General features: G+C 51.3%; 1 protein-coding gene across 2 annotated transcripts in view; it reads left to right on the plus strand.

Moving 5' to 3' along the window:
• EPHB1 (EPH receptor B1) overlaps positions 1–18081 on the plus strand; it is a 424621-nt gene that overhangs the window by 125397 nt on the left and 281143 nt on the right. For both annotated transcript variants that reach the window (XM_033133086.1, XM_033133087.1), the window contains exon 2: positions 12555–12619. In XM_033133086.1, coding sequence (XP_032988977.1) covers positions 12555–12619 — 65 coding nt within the window. The remainder of the gene's footprint in view (positions 1–12554; positions 12620–18081) is intronic.

Below are 18081 nucleotides of genomic sequence, written 5' to 3' on the forward strand. Positions count from 1 at the left end.
AGGCGCACAGTGGGACAGCTCTGAGGGGTCCTGCAGCTCTGCTGGCCCCTGCGGACTCAGCAGTCCTAGTCTGGGTCAGGATGTGTCCAGGTGAACACCAGAGCCTGACTGGCTAACCCCCCTTCTTTTTCTGACTGGTTGTTGCCCCTCACCTGGCACATTCCCCACGTCCCTGCCACAGTTATCTCCCCAGGGGCCCCGGCTCTCTGGTTGCTGCCAGTGCATGCAGGGGCCCTAGGGACGCAGCCCGGTGCCAGTGACATCTGAGAGCTACTGTGCCACCGATCAATCCAGGATGAGGGTGCAGAAGGGCCTGGAAGGGGAAGCAGACGGCAGCATGTTCCTCTGATGAACGAGCCCCGGCCACCATCCATCGCCAGCCTTCGTTAGGGCCGCAGACAGTCATTTTGCATGGACCCGCGGGCTCTCCTCCATGCTCTTCTCCAGAGTGATTGATGCCCCCGAGGTGCCCACATCTCAGAAAGCAAGAGGCCCTTTTTCCTCGTGCCCATGAGGAGCAGGAGGCAGCAGCTTATTATGCATGTTTCTTACTGGTGTGCCATCGGCGCCAACTCATGGGTCTGTCAGAGTGGCCAAGGCAAACAGATTTAATCTTCTTTAGCATTCGTGGTCCTGGAAGACTGGAAAATGCCAGGCTCCTCAATTGTAATACGTCTTTGACTCTTCCCACAAAAATGCAAATAAATGAAGTACTGAGCAGCGTGGGCTCCTGGCCAGGCTCGCACCGTCACTACTGGGGTGAATCACTGCATCGTCGGGCGGTTCTCTTTTCACTCACTGCCCCTTGCCTCTCTCTCTCTTTGACGCTGGATTGGGCAGAAAGCTATGCCCATGCTGTTGACGGAGGCCTCTGGGTCAGGAGGAGGTGAGGACCTGGGAAGGAGTTTGGCTGCAGGTCTGGTTAGAGACCCCCGTGGCCCGGGGGTGGGTGGAGCTGCCGGCAGTTCCAGCTGGCCCACAGGACAGCCTCAGAGATCTGCTTTGCCTGTGCCCACTCACATGGTCTGGCCAGTGTGGCCTCTGCCTACGATATGTGGTGCCGCAGCGAGCTGGAGATGCCTAGCCAGGGGTGATGAGACGTGATTTTCTTCTTGGTTCTCTGGCTGTGGCGTATTTTCAGACTTAGGGGGGGCATGTGGGTCTGAGAGGGTGTCTGGCCATATTAAAGGATGAGAGATGACAATGGAAAAGGGAACTGAGATAGAAGGAAACGAAGGCAAAAGAAGGAATCTGGCAAAAAGAAAGACTGTGGCTATTTGGAACTTTTTACCCCACATGGAAGGCTATCAGGCTCCCCTCTCACTGTTCCTGTGTTTAGACTCTCTGGCTCAGGGTTTCTCCCTGTGGGAGAGCTGCGATCAGCCCTGGCGTTGCTAGGCCCCTCCTCCACCCGTGAGCCTTAAGGAGATGAGAAGTTGTGCTAAGAGTAGGGAGGCCCAGGTGCGGGAGCCTCAGGCCATCTCCAGTGGTGGGGATCACACAGACGTAGTGCAGGCTGTGCAGGAGCACAGGATGTGTGATGGAGTGCACGGAGGGCCCTGGGCGCCCCCCTCCATGACAGCAGTCTCCTGAGGGCAGGGCCAGCAGGAGCTTCCTCCTCCGGGTAAGCAGGAATACTGTTGAAATCCTTTCACTGTAAAGAATGAATCCATCAGGCCCAATACATCAGGAAGAGTAACAGCACGTCATCTGAGAGGGTAACAGGGCGGACACTGTGGTCACCCTCTCTTTGTTCTGGAGCACTAGCCCTGACCTTGGCCCCTTAGGAAAACTCAAAGGGTAGTGGAGGTGCTTGCTGACCCCCTTCCTAAGGGCTGTGGATGCAAGGAGAGACTCTTGTCTGGAGTTCTTGGTGACCTCCCCTGAGGGAACACTCTCTGGTGGCACAGGAAACAGAGCAGAGCCTGGGACCAGAGCCCTTTCAGCGCCAGCCTTGGGGGCTCTGCCTGAGCACCAGGGCACCGACAGGAGCGTCAGACCCAGGAAAAGCCCAGCACTGCTCCCTGGGCCTCAGTGTGTGTCTGGGGGTGGGGGAGCCACTTGGCTATGTGGGCTCGTTCTCGTTGGCCTTCCCCATGGCTCCAGACCCAGATGGGGCCACGCAGGGTCCGGCTTGTCTTCAGGAGCCGTCCACCCGACAGGCATTTAGTGCCCTGCCCTGAATCCTCCATTCAGTGTGTGTGGGGAGGAGGAAACTGCATCAAGTGCTCCTGCCTGTGGTTGGGCGGGGGGGCTGAGGAGAGATTCGAGCGTGGCTGGAGACGAGGGGGCCCTTCTCTGTCAGATGAGGCTGCCGGGCCCGGTGGAGCCCAAGCCCACCCTTCAGAGTGGGTTTGGGGTTGGAGCCTCAGTGGCCAGCCAGCCAGTCTCAGAGCGTACAGCTAGGGACCTCAGGCCTGTGAGAGCCTATACCAGGCCCACACACGGAACATCTCAATGACAAGTGTGTGAGGACACACTGCACCTTGTCAGATGACAGGAAGTGTCATCTTGGTGAATAATATCTCTTTGGCTCTCCACAAATGCCTTGTGAAGTTAGCATTATTATGGCCATTTAATGGGTGGCTGAACGTGAGCTTTAGAGGTCGAAGTGACTTGCCCGAGGTCGGATAACTGGAGAGCGGTGGAGGGGGCACTCACACCCAGGTCTGTCTGATCCAAGTCCAGTGCGATCAGGACGTGGCCACTTGGGCAGGTGGCTGCCGCCTTGTGTGCGGTGCTGCTGGACATGGGGGGACGGGGACGGCAGACAGTGCTGCCTGCTAACGCTGAGTGTCACGAGGGGCCTGGCAGAAACACATGGCGCCATCCAAAGAGGTGACCGAGGATAGTGTAATGAAGGAACTGCTTACAACGATTTGCATAAAGAACGGCAATACAGATGACTAAACGCATAGGGCCCGGCCACAGTGGGGGGCTTTGATCACCCTTGGCCTGAGGACAAAGGGCAGGGCCATGTTACCAGAAGCACGCTGCAGGAAAGGGTCACCACTGTATGAAGCTCAGCAGGGAGGAGCCCGGAAGTACCCCAGCCTCTCACTCCCCCCATACCCTCCAGGCTCCACAGTGAGGGGACCAATCAATGTCATTTATAAAGCTCTGCCTCCTGGGACAAAGCAGGGCAGAAACAGGTGGTGATTGAATCTGGAGGAGCAAATGGAGACTATCTCTGTATGTCCCAAGCTCCCGGTACCGGGCCTGAGTATATGTTGGAGGAAACCCAACAGCCTTACCTCCTGGCATCCCAGCCTCCTGTTAGGGTTTGGATTGTGTTCCCTCCACTCCAAAAGGTACATTGAAGTCCTAACCCACAGTGCCTTATAAGACGACCTTATTTGGAAATGAGGTTATTGTGGATATATTTAGTTAAGGTGAAGTCATACTCAAGCAGGGTGGGCGTCTAATCCAGCGTGACTGGTGTCCTCGTCAGATGGGCCCACGTGGAGACAGAGACACAGGGAAGATGCTATGCCATGCTGGAGGCAGAAATTGGAATGATTTAGATGCAAACCAGAGATCATCAAGGACGGCTGGCAAGCCACCAGAAGCTGGAAGAGGCAAGGAAGAGGCAAGGAAGGTTACAGAGGGAGCATGGCCCTGCCGACACCTTGAATTTAGACTTTTAGCCTCCAGAAGTGTGAGATGATACATTTCTGTTGTTTCAAGCCACCTCAGTTATGGTCCTTTGTTATAGCAGCCCTAGGAAACTAATACAACTCCTCGCAATTTCCATATTTTATTAGTAAAAAGCATTTGCAGGATACAAGTGTATAGACTGTGACGTCACCATAGGAAGAAGCCAGACCTGGTGATTCAGGAGGTAGAGGGTCTGCCCTGACCCCAGAGTTTCCCTGGCATGTTTTCTAGAGACCACTCTAAGAACAGGGAGCCAGAGTGACCCCCATAAACCACGTACCAAGCTTGAGGCTGGCTGAGCAGAAAAGGCAGCCATTCTGAGGCTGATCCCCTGCCCTTTGTAGCTCCCCAGTTGAGCAGACCATGTTCTGTCCCCATGCTCTGGTCAGCTTCCCAAGGAGCCTCACTTGGCAGAGCCCTGGGAGGGAGGAACATCAGAACCGTGCCCCTGGGCCTTCCCGCTTGTTCATGGGCTGTGCCACAGGCCAGCCAAGACCAGATCTAGAGCCATCCCAACTCCCTAAGGCATATTTTTATGTTATCACCCATCTAAGCTGTGGCTTCTTTCTATTTGATAGTTAATTGCACCTTGGAAAATAAAAGAAACAGAAGGAGAAGGGTGTGGTGGGGAGGATTGCGTTGATCTGTGTGTTCCTTAAAAGAGCAAATTTCACAGTTTGTATTTATAATGTAAGTGCCTATTTCGACTCATTCAATCAGTCAGTCATTCAGCAGATGGGTTGGACTGGCTCATTCAGTGTACTCAGGCTTGTTTCTCTTCCTCACTGGCCACTATTACACATCAATCAATGGAGACATATAATAATAGCTTCTCTTTGCCTAGCATTTTACACTTGGCAAACACAGTAAATAAATGTTAGTCCAATGAGTGTCTTTCTGGGCATGTTCTCACTGGCTCGTGGATGAAACATGAGTACCTCTTCCTGTGAAGATCAGACTTTGACACTCAGATATGACTTGATTTGTTCATCAGTTGTAGAGCTGGGATGTGAACCCAGGTCTCCAGAGTTGATTGAACATTTATGCTGTATGAGGTATCTGGTCAAGCTCTATGGGACAGAAGTCACAGCTCTGCCCTGTCAAGGTACTTACAATGTGCTCGAGGAGGAAAGATTCAAAAACAAAATTTCAGGTAGAGGGGAGGAAGAAGACTTTCCAGGCAGGAAAACTGCTTGCACAGACAAAGGGAGGTGATGGGTTTCCTTTTGGGGGAACTGAAGATTAATTTGGAAAAGGTGGGCTTGGTCAGAAGGTTCACGAAGGCCATGAATTGGTGGCCTATCTTGGAGTTAGTGGAAAGACTGAGAATCACAACGTAGGATTGGTGTCTTCTATAACAGCGTAGTAGTAATCAGGAAGCTCATCTGTAACCAGCCCTCCCTCACCCTGCAGCTGTTGCCCCTTGTCTTCTAGTCTTTGTGCTTATGCTGCCATTGCACTCAGTGGAAGCACTGCTTCCAGAGTTGCATCTGTGGGGCGCACACAGTGCCGTTTCCTGCTGTATGATTGATGGCTGGCCTTCTGAATGCTGTTACATTGACTTCCTAACACTTCAGGAGCGTGGCCGTGAGCGTGTTAGCCTGCACTTCTTCCTTGCCCTATGGATAGACAGGCTCTAGTGTTCTCACATTCTAGCTAAAGCTGTGCTGAACATCTTCATGATATAGAGCGTTTTGTTTTCTTTTCCTCTGGAATTATTTCCTTTGGACAGATTCTTGGGGGTGAAATCCCTGGCTGGTCAGAGGACCTGAGAGTCTATAAGGCTTTGCTTAGTGTGACCCTATTGCTTTTGAACCATTTCCATTGGCATCGGAAGATGAACTTCGAAACTGCATGGAGAATGGTTCAGGTGGGGGCTTCTGGTGAGACACCAGGCACGAGGGGGTTGCTGTGTCCTGGTCCCGGTGTGCGTGGGTGAAGCCCTGGACTTGGACAGGTGTTGAGAATGTAAAAGAATATTCATCTGAAGAAGATGCTGCAAAGAAAGAGTCACTGTGACCTGGTGAATCATCTAATAAGAGACTAAAGGACAACAAGGAATTAAAGCTAAATGCCTCTGAGGTTCCACACTGAGCTCCAGGAGAGGGCAGTAGGAGAGTTTGTGGGGGGCAGTGTGACGAAGAGGAGATCTGATGTAGAGACAAGATTTAGGTGGGGTGGACACGTGGCATGGGACATGAAAGGCTCAGTTGGAATACTTTCTCACTTCAACCTTTTGTAGCCATACTGGGCCCAGGCCCCAGTCATGCCAGAATATGGGCCCCTGAGGCTGGCTGGTGCCCTTAACACTTCATACTCAACCAACACGATCCCCAAACCCAGAGCTGGCAAAAACTCTCTCCCCTGGTCCAGGGAGGCAACTGGAGACCAATGCAGAAGGTCAGGGATGCAATTACAGGAAGGCCAGCCTGTACTGGCAGTGGGAGGTCTGGGTATGGTGTGAAGTTCGGGTTTAGAAGCCGTTGGTTGTGGGACCCTGTCTCTGGGGCTGAGGATGGAGAGGGCGGCAAACCACCAGAGGAGCCATTGGGTATCATTCAGAAGTTCTGTGCTAACAAGGCTGGCTTGCCCCGTGAGCAGGGCATGTGGAGACAGGACACGGCCTCGAGGAAGGTCAGGGACAAGAGCTCCACAAGACCTCTGAGGTGAGGCTGGGTTGGAGTACTTGACCCACCACTGTGAAGGACAGAGAAGGGTCAGGGAGGGGGGGGCACTGCAGAAGCCTGATGGTGGCTGGAGGATGTCTGCTCCAGGAGGTGCTCCAGGCTGAGTCCAGGTCTGGAGGGCAGCACGGGGATTCCCTGAAATGGTGGAGAGCCTCGTGGTCGGGGGCGGCCAGCACAGTCTGGATGGGGCAGTGGGGAGACTATTTTATACATGTTTTATTCCTGCCGGTGCAGACTCACTCCTGGGTGGTGGTGGTGGTGGTGGTGGTGGTGGAGGTATGTGAAGGGGGTGATCCTGTGCTTTCATCAGCCGGGGGCTGGGGAAGGAAGGAGGAAGTGCCAGCTGCATGCCAGGCTCCGTACACCTGTCATTTTATTCAGTGTTCACAGCTGTCCCTGGGATCCCACCTTCCTACCACTCACGGAGGCTGTAATTGCAGATGTATCTGCCTGGTTATGTGACTAATTTCTGTTTCCTCACTTGCCTGCAAGCTCCCTGAGGGCTGGGTGTCTGTGTGCTCTCTGCCCTGTCTCTGTGCCTGCACGGTGTTCACACTGCCTGCGGGAGCTGCTCAAACTTTATTGAATGGAAACCCAAATCTCTTTATGCCACCATGTGTCAGCCCTTTGCCAGCCATCCTGACCCCTTGTGGAGGCTGAGGGAGGGAGTCAGGGCTCAGTGGGGCGACCCTCAGCTCCTTGCATTTACACAATACGAGTGTGGTTTTTGAAACCAGTCCATTGGTTTGGCGTCTAGGCTCCCTGGGTTCTGTGGCCAGGAGGGCAGCACAGGGCAATGACAATATGGCTGCAGTGGTCCTTCCCTGCTTGGAAGGTCCCTGGATCCACCTGGTCACATACACATGAGTGACTGCTCAGAGAGGCCTGGAAGCTCCTGTTCCATCTGTATATGTTGTTGTATATTGTTACCACGATGAAAGGATGTTGTAAATATTTTCAGCTGAATGTCTCTCCAAAAAGAATGGCAGAGCTGTGAGGAGAGGGGTTATTTATCTCTCTTTCACCATGATGGAATTCATCCCAAATGTCAATATATCCCAAGGTGCCAATCCAGACAGAAAACAGAAAGTGCCTGCAGAGCCAGGTGGCAGCTGCCTCTTCCTCCTCTCAGGGGGCTCAGACCTGGCCCCACCTCCTAGACTCCCAGGCGGCAGCCCCCTGTGGTTGGAGAGGGCAACCTGAGGGTTTTTATAGCAAAGCCACTACTGGGAAATTGTTCCCTGGGAAAATGGGGTCTCTGTGCCAGTCTTCTTATGCACCCCACCCTTCTTCAGTTCTTGCCAGTCCAGCCAGCTCTTGCCAGAGGTCCCCTTCTGTCTCCCCTCGCTGCCTCTCTTCCCCTCTTGCTCACTGTCATTCTCACTCTCCCATATGTTTGGGATGGTTCCCACTTCATTCTTGTCAACCTGTCTCTGTCCCTCCCCTGGTAGCCTCTGTCGTCTCTGTCTCCTCTGTCCCAAGAGCCAGGTGGAGCTCTCCATTCTTCCCTTCCCACCACTGCCCACCTCTGTCCAGGAGACCACAAGAATCTCCATTTGCCTCTACACAGCATGAGTTCCCTGGGTCTCCCTGTTGGGACGGGCCCACTTATTCCCCACGTGCAGAACCCTGTCCATTCACTTGAGTTTCTCAGTCCCCTTCTCATGGGTTCAGCCAGGATGGGATGCCAAGTGTCGCTTTGCTTCTTGTCCCCACGCCCTGGACTTGACTGTGAGTCCCTCTCGGGCGCTCACCACTCTGATTCACTGCTGTGTCCTCAATGTGTGTTACTCCTTGGTGTTTAAAACAATGCAAGGAAGAAGGCAAAGGAGATATCATTAGATAGCTAACATCATTGCTTCTTACAGATATCTTACAGGTATCTTAAAGATACCATCATTAGATTATTTTTTTATATCTAAGGAAACTGAAGCTTGGAGTCATTACATTATAATGGTAATAACATATTTTGGGGTGCTTTGTCTCACATAAGCCCCCTTCCCCCAGTCCTGTGTCCTAGCTAGCTCTAGCCCCATTCTGCAGATGAGGAGGGAGGGAGGGAAAGGAGAAAGAGAGAGAGGGAGAGGGTGGGAGAGAGGGAGAGGGAGATTGTCATTAAGTGGTGGAAGTGGGATCTGGACCCATTCTGCCTCTTTCCACTCCGTGTGTGCCCTTTCCAGGCTCTCCTCCTGTGGGCAGTGAGTACATGCTCCCAGAGGGCAGAGGCCAGGCACTGGGCATGGCTCCCAGAGTTATGTCCCCTGTAGGCATCAGATCTGACAGCAACACATGCACCTCCAGCTGGTTTGGTCCCCATGCCACTGTTTGAGAGCAGAAGTGATGGTAAATATTTAATTGTGCTTTCACCATAACTTTCTGCCAGAACTCTCAATATGCTTTATAAATGCAAATGAGAGCTGTCTTCCTCTCTGGGGAGATGTAAGCCTCCTCAAATCACTTTTATGCAGCCCCCACCAGAGTGTAATGCCATAATCAGGGGCTCTCTGTGCCAGAAAAGAAACTGCCCTTAATCATATCGAGTGGATGGTTTATGGTTTTGTGGTCTCCGTTTCCATGAAGGGCAGGATGCAAAATAATGGATTCCTTTTGCTGCAATTTTTGTCCACTAGGGTGGATGGGAAACATTATTTGGAAACAGATTCAATTACAGCCTTTCAGCAGGTGACTATGAATATAATGAAGTCTTAGATTGTATTAATGGAGTTAACGGCACAAACCAGTTCTTGAAAGGTTTAGGAGTGAAGGCTGATTCTTATGTTTGGTTCTGGACTTAAATTTCCTCTCTGCCCGTATCCTCTACCTTTTCACTGTTACTTCAGCATGATCCTGAGGCTGAGGGGGCTGCATTATTCTGGGGGCTTTAGTGACTTCTTGGTTTTATGAGCAAGGACCCCCCACGTCCCCCACCCTAGGGTCACAGCAGAGCCCCCGGAAGCCCATGTCTGCCTAGTGGGCGGCGCGCTGAGATTTGAGGCTAGGAGCTTCAGTTTAGGATGCTGTGTGACCCTGTAGAAAGTTCTGTACCTTTCTGTGCCCTCCTCCCTAATGCTGCCAAATGGGTTTAGTGGCTGCAGCCTCAGGGCCACCTGGCAGAGGCATTTTAATCATGGAGATGAATTTCTTCAGAGACTCATGCAGTGTCTTTTGAGAAGTGTGTTATGTAAATTTGGTGTGTCATTATGATCATTATTAGTGCTGTGAAGTGGAGATGAGGGGGAGAGGGAGGGTTGCTCCATGCAGGGATCAGCCTCCCCAGCTGTCAAAAGAATCGGAAGAGAAAACAAACTCGAAAAGTCTGTTCCAGTGCTTGCGTTCCTTCAGATGTGCACAGTGTATGACTCTCAATCCAAACTCAAACTCAAATGGGCCAGAAAATATAGCTTGCTTTCTCTACTCCCTCAGTTTGCAGTTTGATCCCCCATTCCACTGGGGTGCCAGAAACATTATCCAGACTACAGGCAGTCTATATAGTGTCACATTGTGGAGGAGGCTGCCCCAGTGGCCCTCCTGGCTCCTATCTACGTGGATACCCTTTGCAATACCCCGACCCTGGTCTGACCCTTGCTTATAGTCCGTGCAGGTCACACTAGGTGGTTCTGGGTCCCCTTCATTAGCCCCTGGTCAAGTGCCAAGGCTCTCGCTGCTCCATCTGCCCCACGTCAGCCTTGTGGGGTCACTTGCAACCCCGTCACCACACTGGGGTGTCCAAGGCCCTGTCACCTGCACAGACTCCCACTACCTATCTCTTCTCTGGGATTGAGCACAAGAGCAAAGGGAACCGCTTTTCTCAACGCCGCCCCTCATTTATCACTTCTAATTTGACTCCTTCAGTCCTGCCTATGAGGTGTGTTTCTTCTCAAACCTTTGCTTTATGCCAGAAGTCCTTGCATTTCCTAAGTTTTATAACTCTGCATTCTGCATTCAATATTTCTCATCTCCTGCCTGAAGCAGTGAGCACAGAATGGCTGGTCACATGAGATGGAGGGGTGTTCGGGAGAAAAAGGAACAAAAAACAAACAACATATCATGCGTATTTTCTCCCTCCCTATTTGTTGAGCATCTGTGCAGCTAGGATGTGTTGTGCCTTTTCCTTTGATACATGCCTCGGGAAATCCAGGTGGATAAGGCACCTCCACCGGCCTATACAACACCACTGTGTGAATTTTAAAAAGGTACCCCTTTCAAACAACTGGATATCCAGGTGAAAAAAAAAACAAACAATTGTACATTTTATTAATTCCTCCCCCTGTATGTAAAAACTAACTTAAAATAGAGAGTAAACCTAGGTAGGAGAAAAATCTTTGTGACCTTGGGATTTGGCAAAGATATAACACCAAAACATAAAAGAAAAAAAATGAGAAATTGTATTTCATCAAAATTTATAACTTCTGTTTGTTGAAATACACTGTTAGAAGAAATGAAAAAGCAAGCCACAGAGTAGGAGGAAATGTTTGCAAAGCATATATCTGATATAGGACTTGTGTGCAGAACACATAAAGAACTCTCCAAACTCAATAATAAAAACAAAAACAACCCACTTTAAAACGGGAAAAATACTGAACAGACACTTCACTAAAAAAGTATACAGATGGCAAATAAGCATGTGAAAAAATATTTAATATTATTTATCATTAAGAAAATGAAAATTCAAACCACAATGAGATTCTACGGCACACCTATTAAAATGGCCAAATTAAAAATGACTGACCGTGCCAAATGCAGTGAGGGTGTGGAAAAAGTGGAACTTTCATACACCACCACGTGTTAGCGCTCGACTGGAAACACCCAGTGAATGCGTAGACAAACTTTAGTGTGGCCAAACAATAGAATATTACTCAGCAATAAGAAGGAATGAACTATTGATATACACAAAACTTTGATGAATCTTAAAACAATTATTCTGGATGAAGGAAGCCAGATTAAAAAATATATATGTAGTATGTGACTCCATTTATATAAAATTCTAGAAAATGCCAATTAATGGACAGTGACAGAAAGCAGTTCAGTCACTACCCTGTGACAGTGACAGCATGGGGCCGGGGCAGGAGAGAAGGAGGGATTACAAGGGGACAAGGAAACTTCTGGAAATGACGGATATGTTTATTATCTGGATTGTGGTGATGGTTTCATGGGTTATCAGATCGTGCGCCTTAATTCTGTGCAGTTTATTGTATGCAATTTATACTTCAATAAAGCTGTTAAAAACGAAAAAGTCTTTTGGTTCACTGATCAGTAGCTGATGAGCAACCTTTGGGGAGCAGTTTCTGTTGAGAAGGGGGGCTGATGATGGTCAATAATAGACTGAAGAGAAAAAAAAGAAAGCGGTGCTCCAGTCTCAGGACAGGTTACTGCTATCTGGCGGAAAATTGCTATAATAAATAACAACTCTGTGATCACTACATGGTACCTGGTGATCTTGGCGTGTGTCCTGTAGCCACCCTGAGGGCTCCCAGGAGCTCACAGCCGAGTCAGGGTGTCTGCTTTTCCCGTACTGGCCAGAGGGATTGGTCACCACAAAGCAGGGTGCTGGGGTCTGAGGTGTGCATTTGTGTTCTGGGTGAGGCCTTTGCCAAAGCTGTGTGAGCCCCAGAAGTGTCTTGGGGAAGGGCTTGGGCATGTATCTGGGCCCAAGGGCAAAGGGACCTGCAGGAGGGCCGAATCTTGGGAAAACGGTTGGGGCCAGAGGAATTGATGGGAAATGACCTGAGGGTGTTAACACAGATGCCTGAGAGGGAGGCAGAGGAGAGGAGCGTAGGATAGACAGGTGAGGTTGGAGGTGCAGCCCACTGGGGAGGAAGAGGGCGGAAAGAGGTGGCCCAGGAGGCCTGAGGAAGGAACGCAATTTGGCTGTTGGGTCAACGTGGCCCTGGAAGAGCGTCTTTGTAGGGTATTATGGGAAGAAGCCAGGTCTTGGGGATAAAGTTATGGGTGGGCAGATGACCTCACCCCACACAGGCAGCTTGGGGTCATTTGGGGAGACAGCAGCGGCCTGAGCATCAGGAGAACTGAGGGCTGCCTCCAACTCTGCCACGAGCTGTGTCATTCTGGCAGACTCCTTTCCTTTCCAGTTTGCAGAGGGGCCCAAGGCCTCTAGCACTGACATTTACGGTCATAAGAAACTTCATGAACGTAAGGGCCACTGTCCAGCAATCCTCTGACTCACCAGATTTTCTCTTTTGTGATCTGCAGAAACTTTAATGGACACCAGGACAGCCACCGCAGAGCTGGGCTGGACAGCCAATCCTGCATCAGGGGTGAGTGTCACACCCTTCATCCTTCAATCCTGCTGTGTAGTCCTGGGCCTGTAGGGTGGCCAGGGGAGGAGAATCTTGTTATTTATTATAACAATATAATTCATTATATACTAATGTAACTTATTATCTTAACACGATACACTTTATTATCATACACTTTATTATAACAATGGTTGTTTATTATAACAACGTGTATTTCTTACAACAGTTTTCTGCCAGGTAGCAGCCTAGAGCAGCAGCGTTGGGGCATGGAAAGCAGGTGAGAATGGCGGCATCCAATGCCCATCCCCAGAGCGGCAGCACCAGGGCTCTCATGTCTGATGTGCTCCCTCGTGTGGTGATGCAGACCATCTCCTGACAAAGTCCTTCAGGGACCTGGCCCCTAGGGGACTAGGGTCATGCCTGGGAGGGAATGGGGCAGTGATTGCCGATAGCTGGGCAATGAGGCCAGGGACGCTGGTACAGATCAGAGTTCTGCGATGCCCACGGGACTGCTGGGAGGGCAAAGGCATGAGGAGGACCTGGCACGCAGAAGGGCCGAGGCTCCCTTCACCCAGAGCTTGCCTGACAGAGACGTTCTTGATTCACTTGTTCAGCATCCTTGCACCTGGCCAGACCCTGTACCTTCAAAAATGGAACAGCCTTGAGGAGTTCTTGGCCTCCTTTGGAGACCGCCAAGTTCACAAATCAGCTGAAGTGCATCTCTCCTTGGTGGCAGTGGAGAGTTCGACAGGCAGGTGTGGGCACAGAGCTGGGAGTGAGAACGTTTGGAGGAAAACACGGAGACTGCAAGCTGGGTTTGGGAGCGTGAGTAGGAGTTTGACAGTTGGCAGAGACATTCCAAGTAGGAGGAATAGTTGCATCAAGGGATGAGGTCATGAAAAAACATGAGAGAGAAGAGTCTGTGCGTCTGGGACACGGCAGGGTGTGGACAGAGCTGAGATGGCGCTGGGTGTAGATGAGAAAATGGCATGGTGCGGAAGGACTACGACGGCCATTTGGATTTTGTCCTGTGGCTAATGGCGAGACCCCGGGCAGGAGAAGAAAAAAGTCACACTTGTTGACAGGACGGTGGAGAACAGTTGAGAGAAAAGCTTTGCAGAGGCTCTTTCAGCTGTCTTGGGTGGATCGGAAGAGTGGAATCAAAACAGAATACTCAGAGAGCAGTTGGAGTGAAGCTAAGGAGCAAACATCGGCTACATTTGGCAAAGGACAGACTATCAGGGGAGAGGGAGGAGGTGGAGACGAAGTCCGTGTGCCTGGCATGGGCCGCTAGCTAGCTGCAGGGCGTCATCCCAAAGGGAGAGGGCAGGGGCGGTGAATGGACTTTGTAGTCCAGTGAGGGGGTGAAGTTGGCTAGGGTGGGGGGCCCCAGGCTCTTCATCTGCCCCACACCTCCCCTCTCCTTCCCTGCCTTGGGTAACCTCTGCCCAGGGCCCACGACCCCGCTGCACCCCGTGGTGCACTTCCAGTCCCAACAGGTCCAGTTCTGGCCCAATTCTAACTGGGCCATTCAGATCGCGGGGCAGTCCCGATCTCACCTGTGCACTGTTGCTTTTACCCCTCCCACATTTTCTGAAACACACAGCCCCAGGAGCATGCGTCCTGCCTCAGAGTGGGAGGGCAAGGACTAGCATGAGCTGGGATTTCCCAGGGGGTGGGCGGGCACATCCTGCTGGGAGCCCTGTGGGCAGCTAGGGAGCCCTTCCCACTTCTACTTGGGGACGTTATACGAAGCTGATGAGATGGCAGCTGTTCAGGTTGCCTGGATGCTAAGAAGTTGCCACTCTTATAAATTATGTTATTGTTTGAAGGCTTGTATGTTTTCACAAAGCATTGGCATGATTTATGGTTAATTTTTCCCTTGATCTCGGTGCACACCACCTGTCTTCTTTAAACCAGTCATCTTCTTTCCCAAGGAAGATTGTCCTTTAGGAAAACATTCAAAGTTAAGGGATGCCCCTTAAAGACGGCAGCTGGCTGGGCCGCTCTCCGCTTGTTTTCCCGCTGGTTAGCAGCCACTGCTCAGCTGCCCTTCCCTGACATTCTTGCTCTTCTCTTGGGGACACGCAGACCGTTCTGTTGGTGTCCTGAGCAGATTCAGAGGCTTTCTGGTCTGTAGTGAGCAGCAGGAGGGTCAGGCTGGCCCTCAGCCCGGGTGGAGAGGGAGGATCCAGGGCTGCGTCCATTCCCAGGTCCACTCTCCCCTTCTCCCTCTTCTCCCTTCCTGGACAGTTGCCTCCAATTCTCTGCACTTGCTATTGCGCCTAAGTTGGGATCCCTATCCCAGGTTCTCATATCCAACTGCCACATCTTTCATGGGATGCTCACAGGCACATCGGTCTCACCTGGCACCCTCCCCGCCTTCCCCCGCCCCCACCCACACACGGGCTCCGTCTGAGCACATTGTAAAGACCGGAAAACAGAGCGACTCTTGACTTCTCCTTTATCATCTGCCGGCCTCATTTCGCTTGGCCCCAGCCTGAGGGACTCCTTCTCTGTATCCCGAACAACACTGGGTTCCCCATCACAGGTCCTCTCAGGGCCGGGGGGCTCCTCTCAGTAGCACTTTCACCGTTACAAATTTACACCTCTGTGTTAGTATCGGGCTCCTTTCTTTCCTGCCCGGCTTTGGCCATGTTGTTTAACCTCCAAGGAGGCCGGGACTCTGCCTGTTTGTTCGCCATGGGAACTGGCAGCTAGTTCACTACCGGACTCAGTGTACGCTGCGGGTTTCTGACTTAGGCAAGTGGGTGGCTGATGGTGTCATTCTTGGAGATGGGGGACTCAGGAGGAGGGGCTTGCTTGGGTGGGAAGAAGCTGAGGGCTGAGGTCAGGATTAGACCTGCTGAGTGTAAAGTGCTTCTGGGGTACCCACGGGGAGGGATGCGTCCAGCACTTGGCACGTGGGCAGTGGAGTCAGACGCTTGCCCTACATCAAAGGGAGGGGGCCAGGGTGTGGCTCCAGTCTCCCGGCGAGAGTGTCCGGAGGGAGCAAGGCGATAGCTTTGGATGGATAACCTGCCTTGCAGTGTCACGTAGAGAAAGAAAAGGGGACCGAGAAGGGATGGCCTGGGAGGCAGGGGAAAACCAAGAGGCAGTCCTTTCACAGAAGCCAGAAGAAGAAAGTGTCAAGGAGGAAGAGGGGACAAAATTGACAAGTGCTGCTGGGCATTGAATGTTTTCACTGGTCATAGTTACAATGACCCTATTGGGGACTAATGTGGAAGGTTTCAGAGGGGACAGAAGTAGGAAGCCAGAAAGCAGAGGGTTGAAGTGTCAGTGGGAGGTGAGATGCCGACAGCAGTTTGTGAAGGGAGGGAGGGCAGGGTAACAGGGGGACTGTGAGCATGTTCACCTTTCAGGGAAAGGGACTCTTTTTGTTGGAATGTCAAGTCAGAGATACGGTGCCAACAGAGAGATGTGAGTACTCAGATGTGGTGGCAAAATTCATATCCTGTCTGAAGTTGGAGACAAGGTTCAGACAGGGAGGAACAGGGAGTCTAGTGCAGCAGGTTTTAGGAGCATAGAAAAGGTTTGAAGTAACTGCTACGATTGGACAGGCAGAGAGAAGCTGATGTGTTTCAAAGGAATATGGCTGGGAGTAAGGCCTACTGGTGGCTGCAGGCCCCCTTCAGCTGTCTGACCAGACCTGGAGGAGGTGTGGTGGTAGAGTCATCCTTAGTTGTGTAAGAATGGCAGGCCTACAGAGGTGAGAGGCTGAGGACCCCTGGCAAGAAGAGGTTGGCATCTTATATCATGGCATTTATCCAACAAGAAGAAGAGTGAGGCCAGGAGGGACTGGCCATTGTGACAAAGTGCAGGCACCCAGATGGAGCTCTCAATGAGCCTAGAGGAGGACGGACGCTATGGCCTGAGTCTGGGCTTGGATTTAAGACACACAAAGTACTTCCGGGTGACCAAAAGGTCTGGAGAGTAGGGCGAGGCCAGGGTCAGGTATTTATAAAGTCAGGGGGCTTAGTGGGTGCTCCACATTTTCCTGGGACCCAGTAGGGAGGAGACGCCCCACCCCCGACTCCAGAAAGGGGTCCAAGGTCTCAGATTGTCATCTGCAGACAGGATCCCATGCATGAATGCTTAAGATGGAGAAGGGTGGGTGGCATTGTTCTGGTAGCCCAGGGATTCCCAGGGAACTGGGGTTTGCTTCATCCAGAAGAGGTACCGTAATTCTGCCAGGGAGCCCAGCTGGCATTGTTATGAACTCTACCCAGAGGGCAGGGCCTGTGAGGTGGGCCTCCTCAGGGAGAGGCAACGGGGCTCGCTCTTTTATGGGGCTCACTGGGAGTCTTTACTGCTGCACTTGAGAACTGCCAGATACGAGAAGGGGTTAGACTGCCCACACACACATAGCTCACAAACTGTTTTCAGTTATATTGCTGGAAACTGGATTATAATATTACATGTGAAAAATGCAAAACGTTGCTTTCTCATCTAATGGCAGCTTTAATTTAAAGCCTTTATGTGTAAACCTGAATCAGAGGCCACCTGGTAAGCAGAGAGAGAAAGTAGCAAATATATTTCAGCCCCCCAGGGAGGGGCTGAGCTCCCACCAAAAGGTGTCCCCGGGACCCTCACTGGTGACCATGGTGACTCCTCCCTCAGGACGGCTTCAGGTACCTCTCCCAAACTTTTGCTTCCAGCCCTGCTCCAAAAGATCCCTGACCTTCACATTTCAGGATCTCGGGGCAGTCGGGTAAACACACGGTGCCATGCACAGGCACAGGCAGCACTCGGTGTGCGGGGGTCTGTATGTTGGCACACGGTGCCCTCTCAACAGTCTGCCCCAGTTTCTAGATGTTGCCTGGCCCTCTCCACTCTTCCTTTTCCCTGACACTCCCTCCTTGCATCGCTTTTTGTCCCTCAGATGTCAGCTCTGTTCTCATCTGCTCCTCCCCACTAGGTCTCTGGTAGGTACCTTCCTGCTAAAGCCCAGAGGGCTTGCTGCCAACTTCTAACATACTGTCCCTCTCTCTGCAAGCTAAACATGTGTCGATGTGTGGTCTCTCCCACTGGCCAGAGAACGAAGCAGCTTCATCTCTGTGTCTCCAGTGCCCAGCATTGGCCTAGCCGGGGATAAGCTTCAATAAATGTTTCTTGGCCAAATAAATGAGGAAGGACCAGATCTTTCTTGGTAATTCTCTACATCTCCAATTCAGTATTCTGAATTTAGGATATGCTCAATTTAGGTTTATTGTAGCCCAATAAAATGTTTGTCGTAGGCCTCTCAATACCCAATTAGTTATAAGTATTTTTTTTAAAGAGCTTAATTATGCAAAAAGAGTCACCTCTCCTGAGATAAGCAGGATGAGAGAGACCAAGACACCCACCAGAAGGTCCCTATTACTTTCAGGCTTTGGCGGTGATGGATTAGAAAGGCAAGCCTTGGTCCCTGTGATAGTGAGGCTTATTTAGCTTGCTTGTTGGAAATTCAAGCCCAGAGT

This window comes from Rhinolophus ferrumequinum, chromosome 17 (assembly GCF_004115265.2).
Source record: "Rhinolophus ferrumequinum isolate MPI-CBG mRhiFer1 chromosome 17, mRhiFer1_v1.p, whole genome shotgun sequence".
NCBI classification, from domain to species: Eukaryota; Metazoa; Chordata; class Mammalia; order Chiroptera; family Rhinolophidae; genus Rhinolophus; species Rhinolophus ferrumequinum.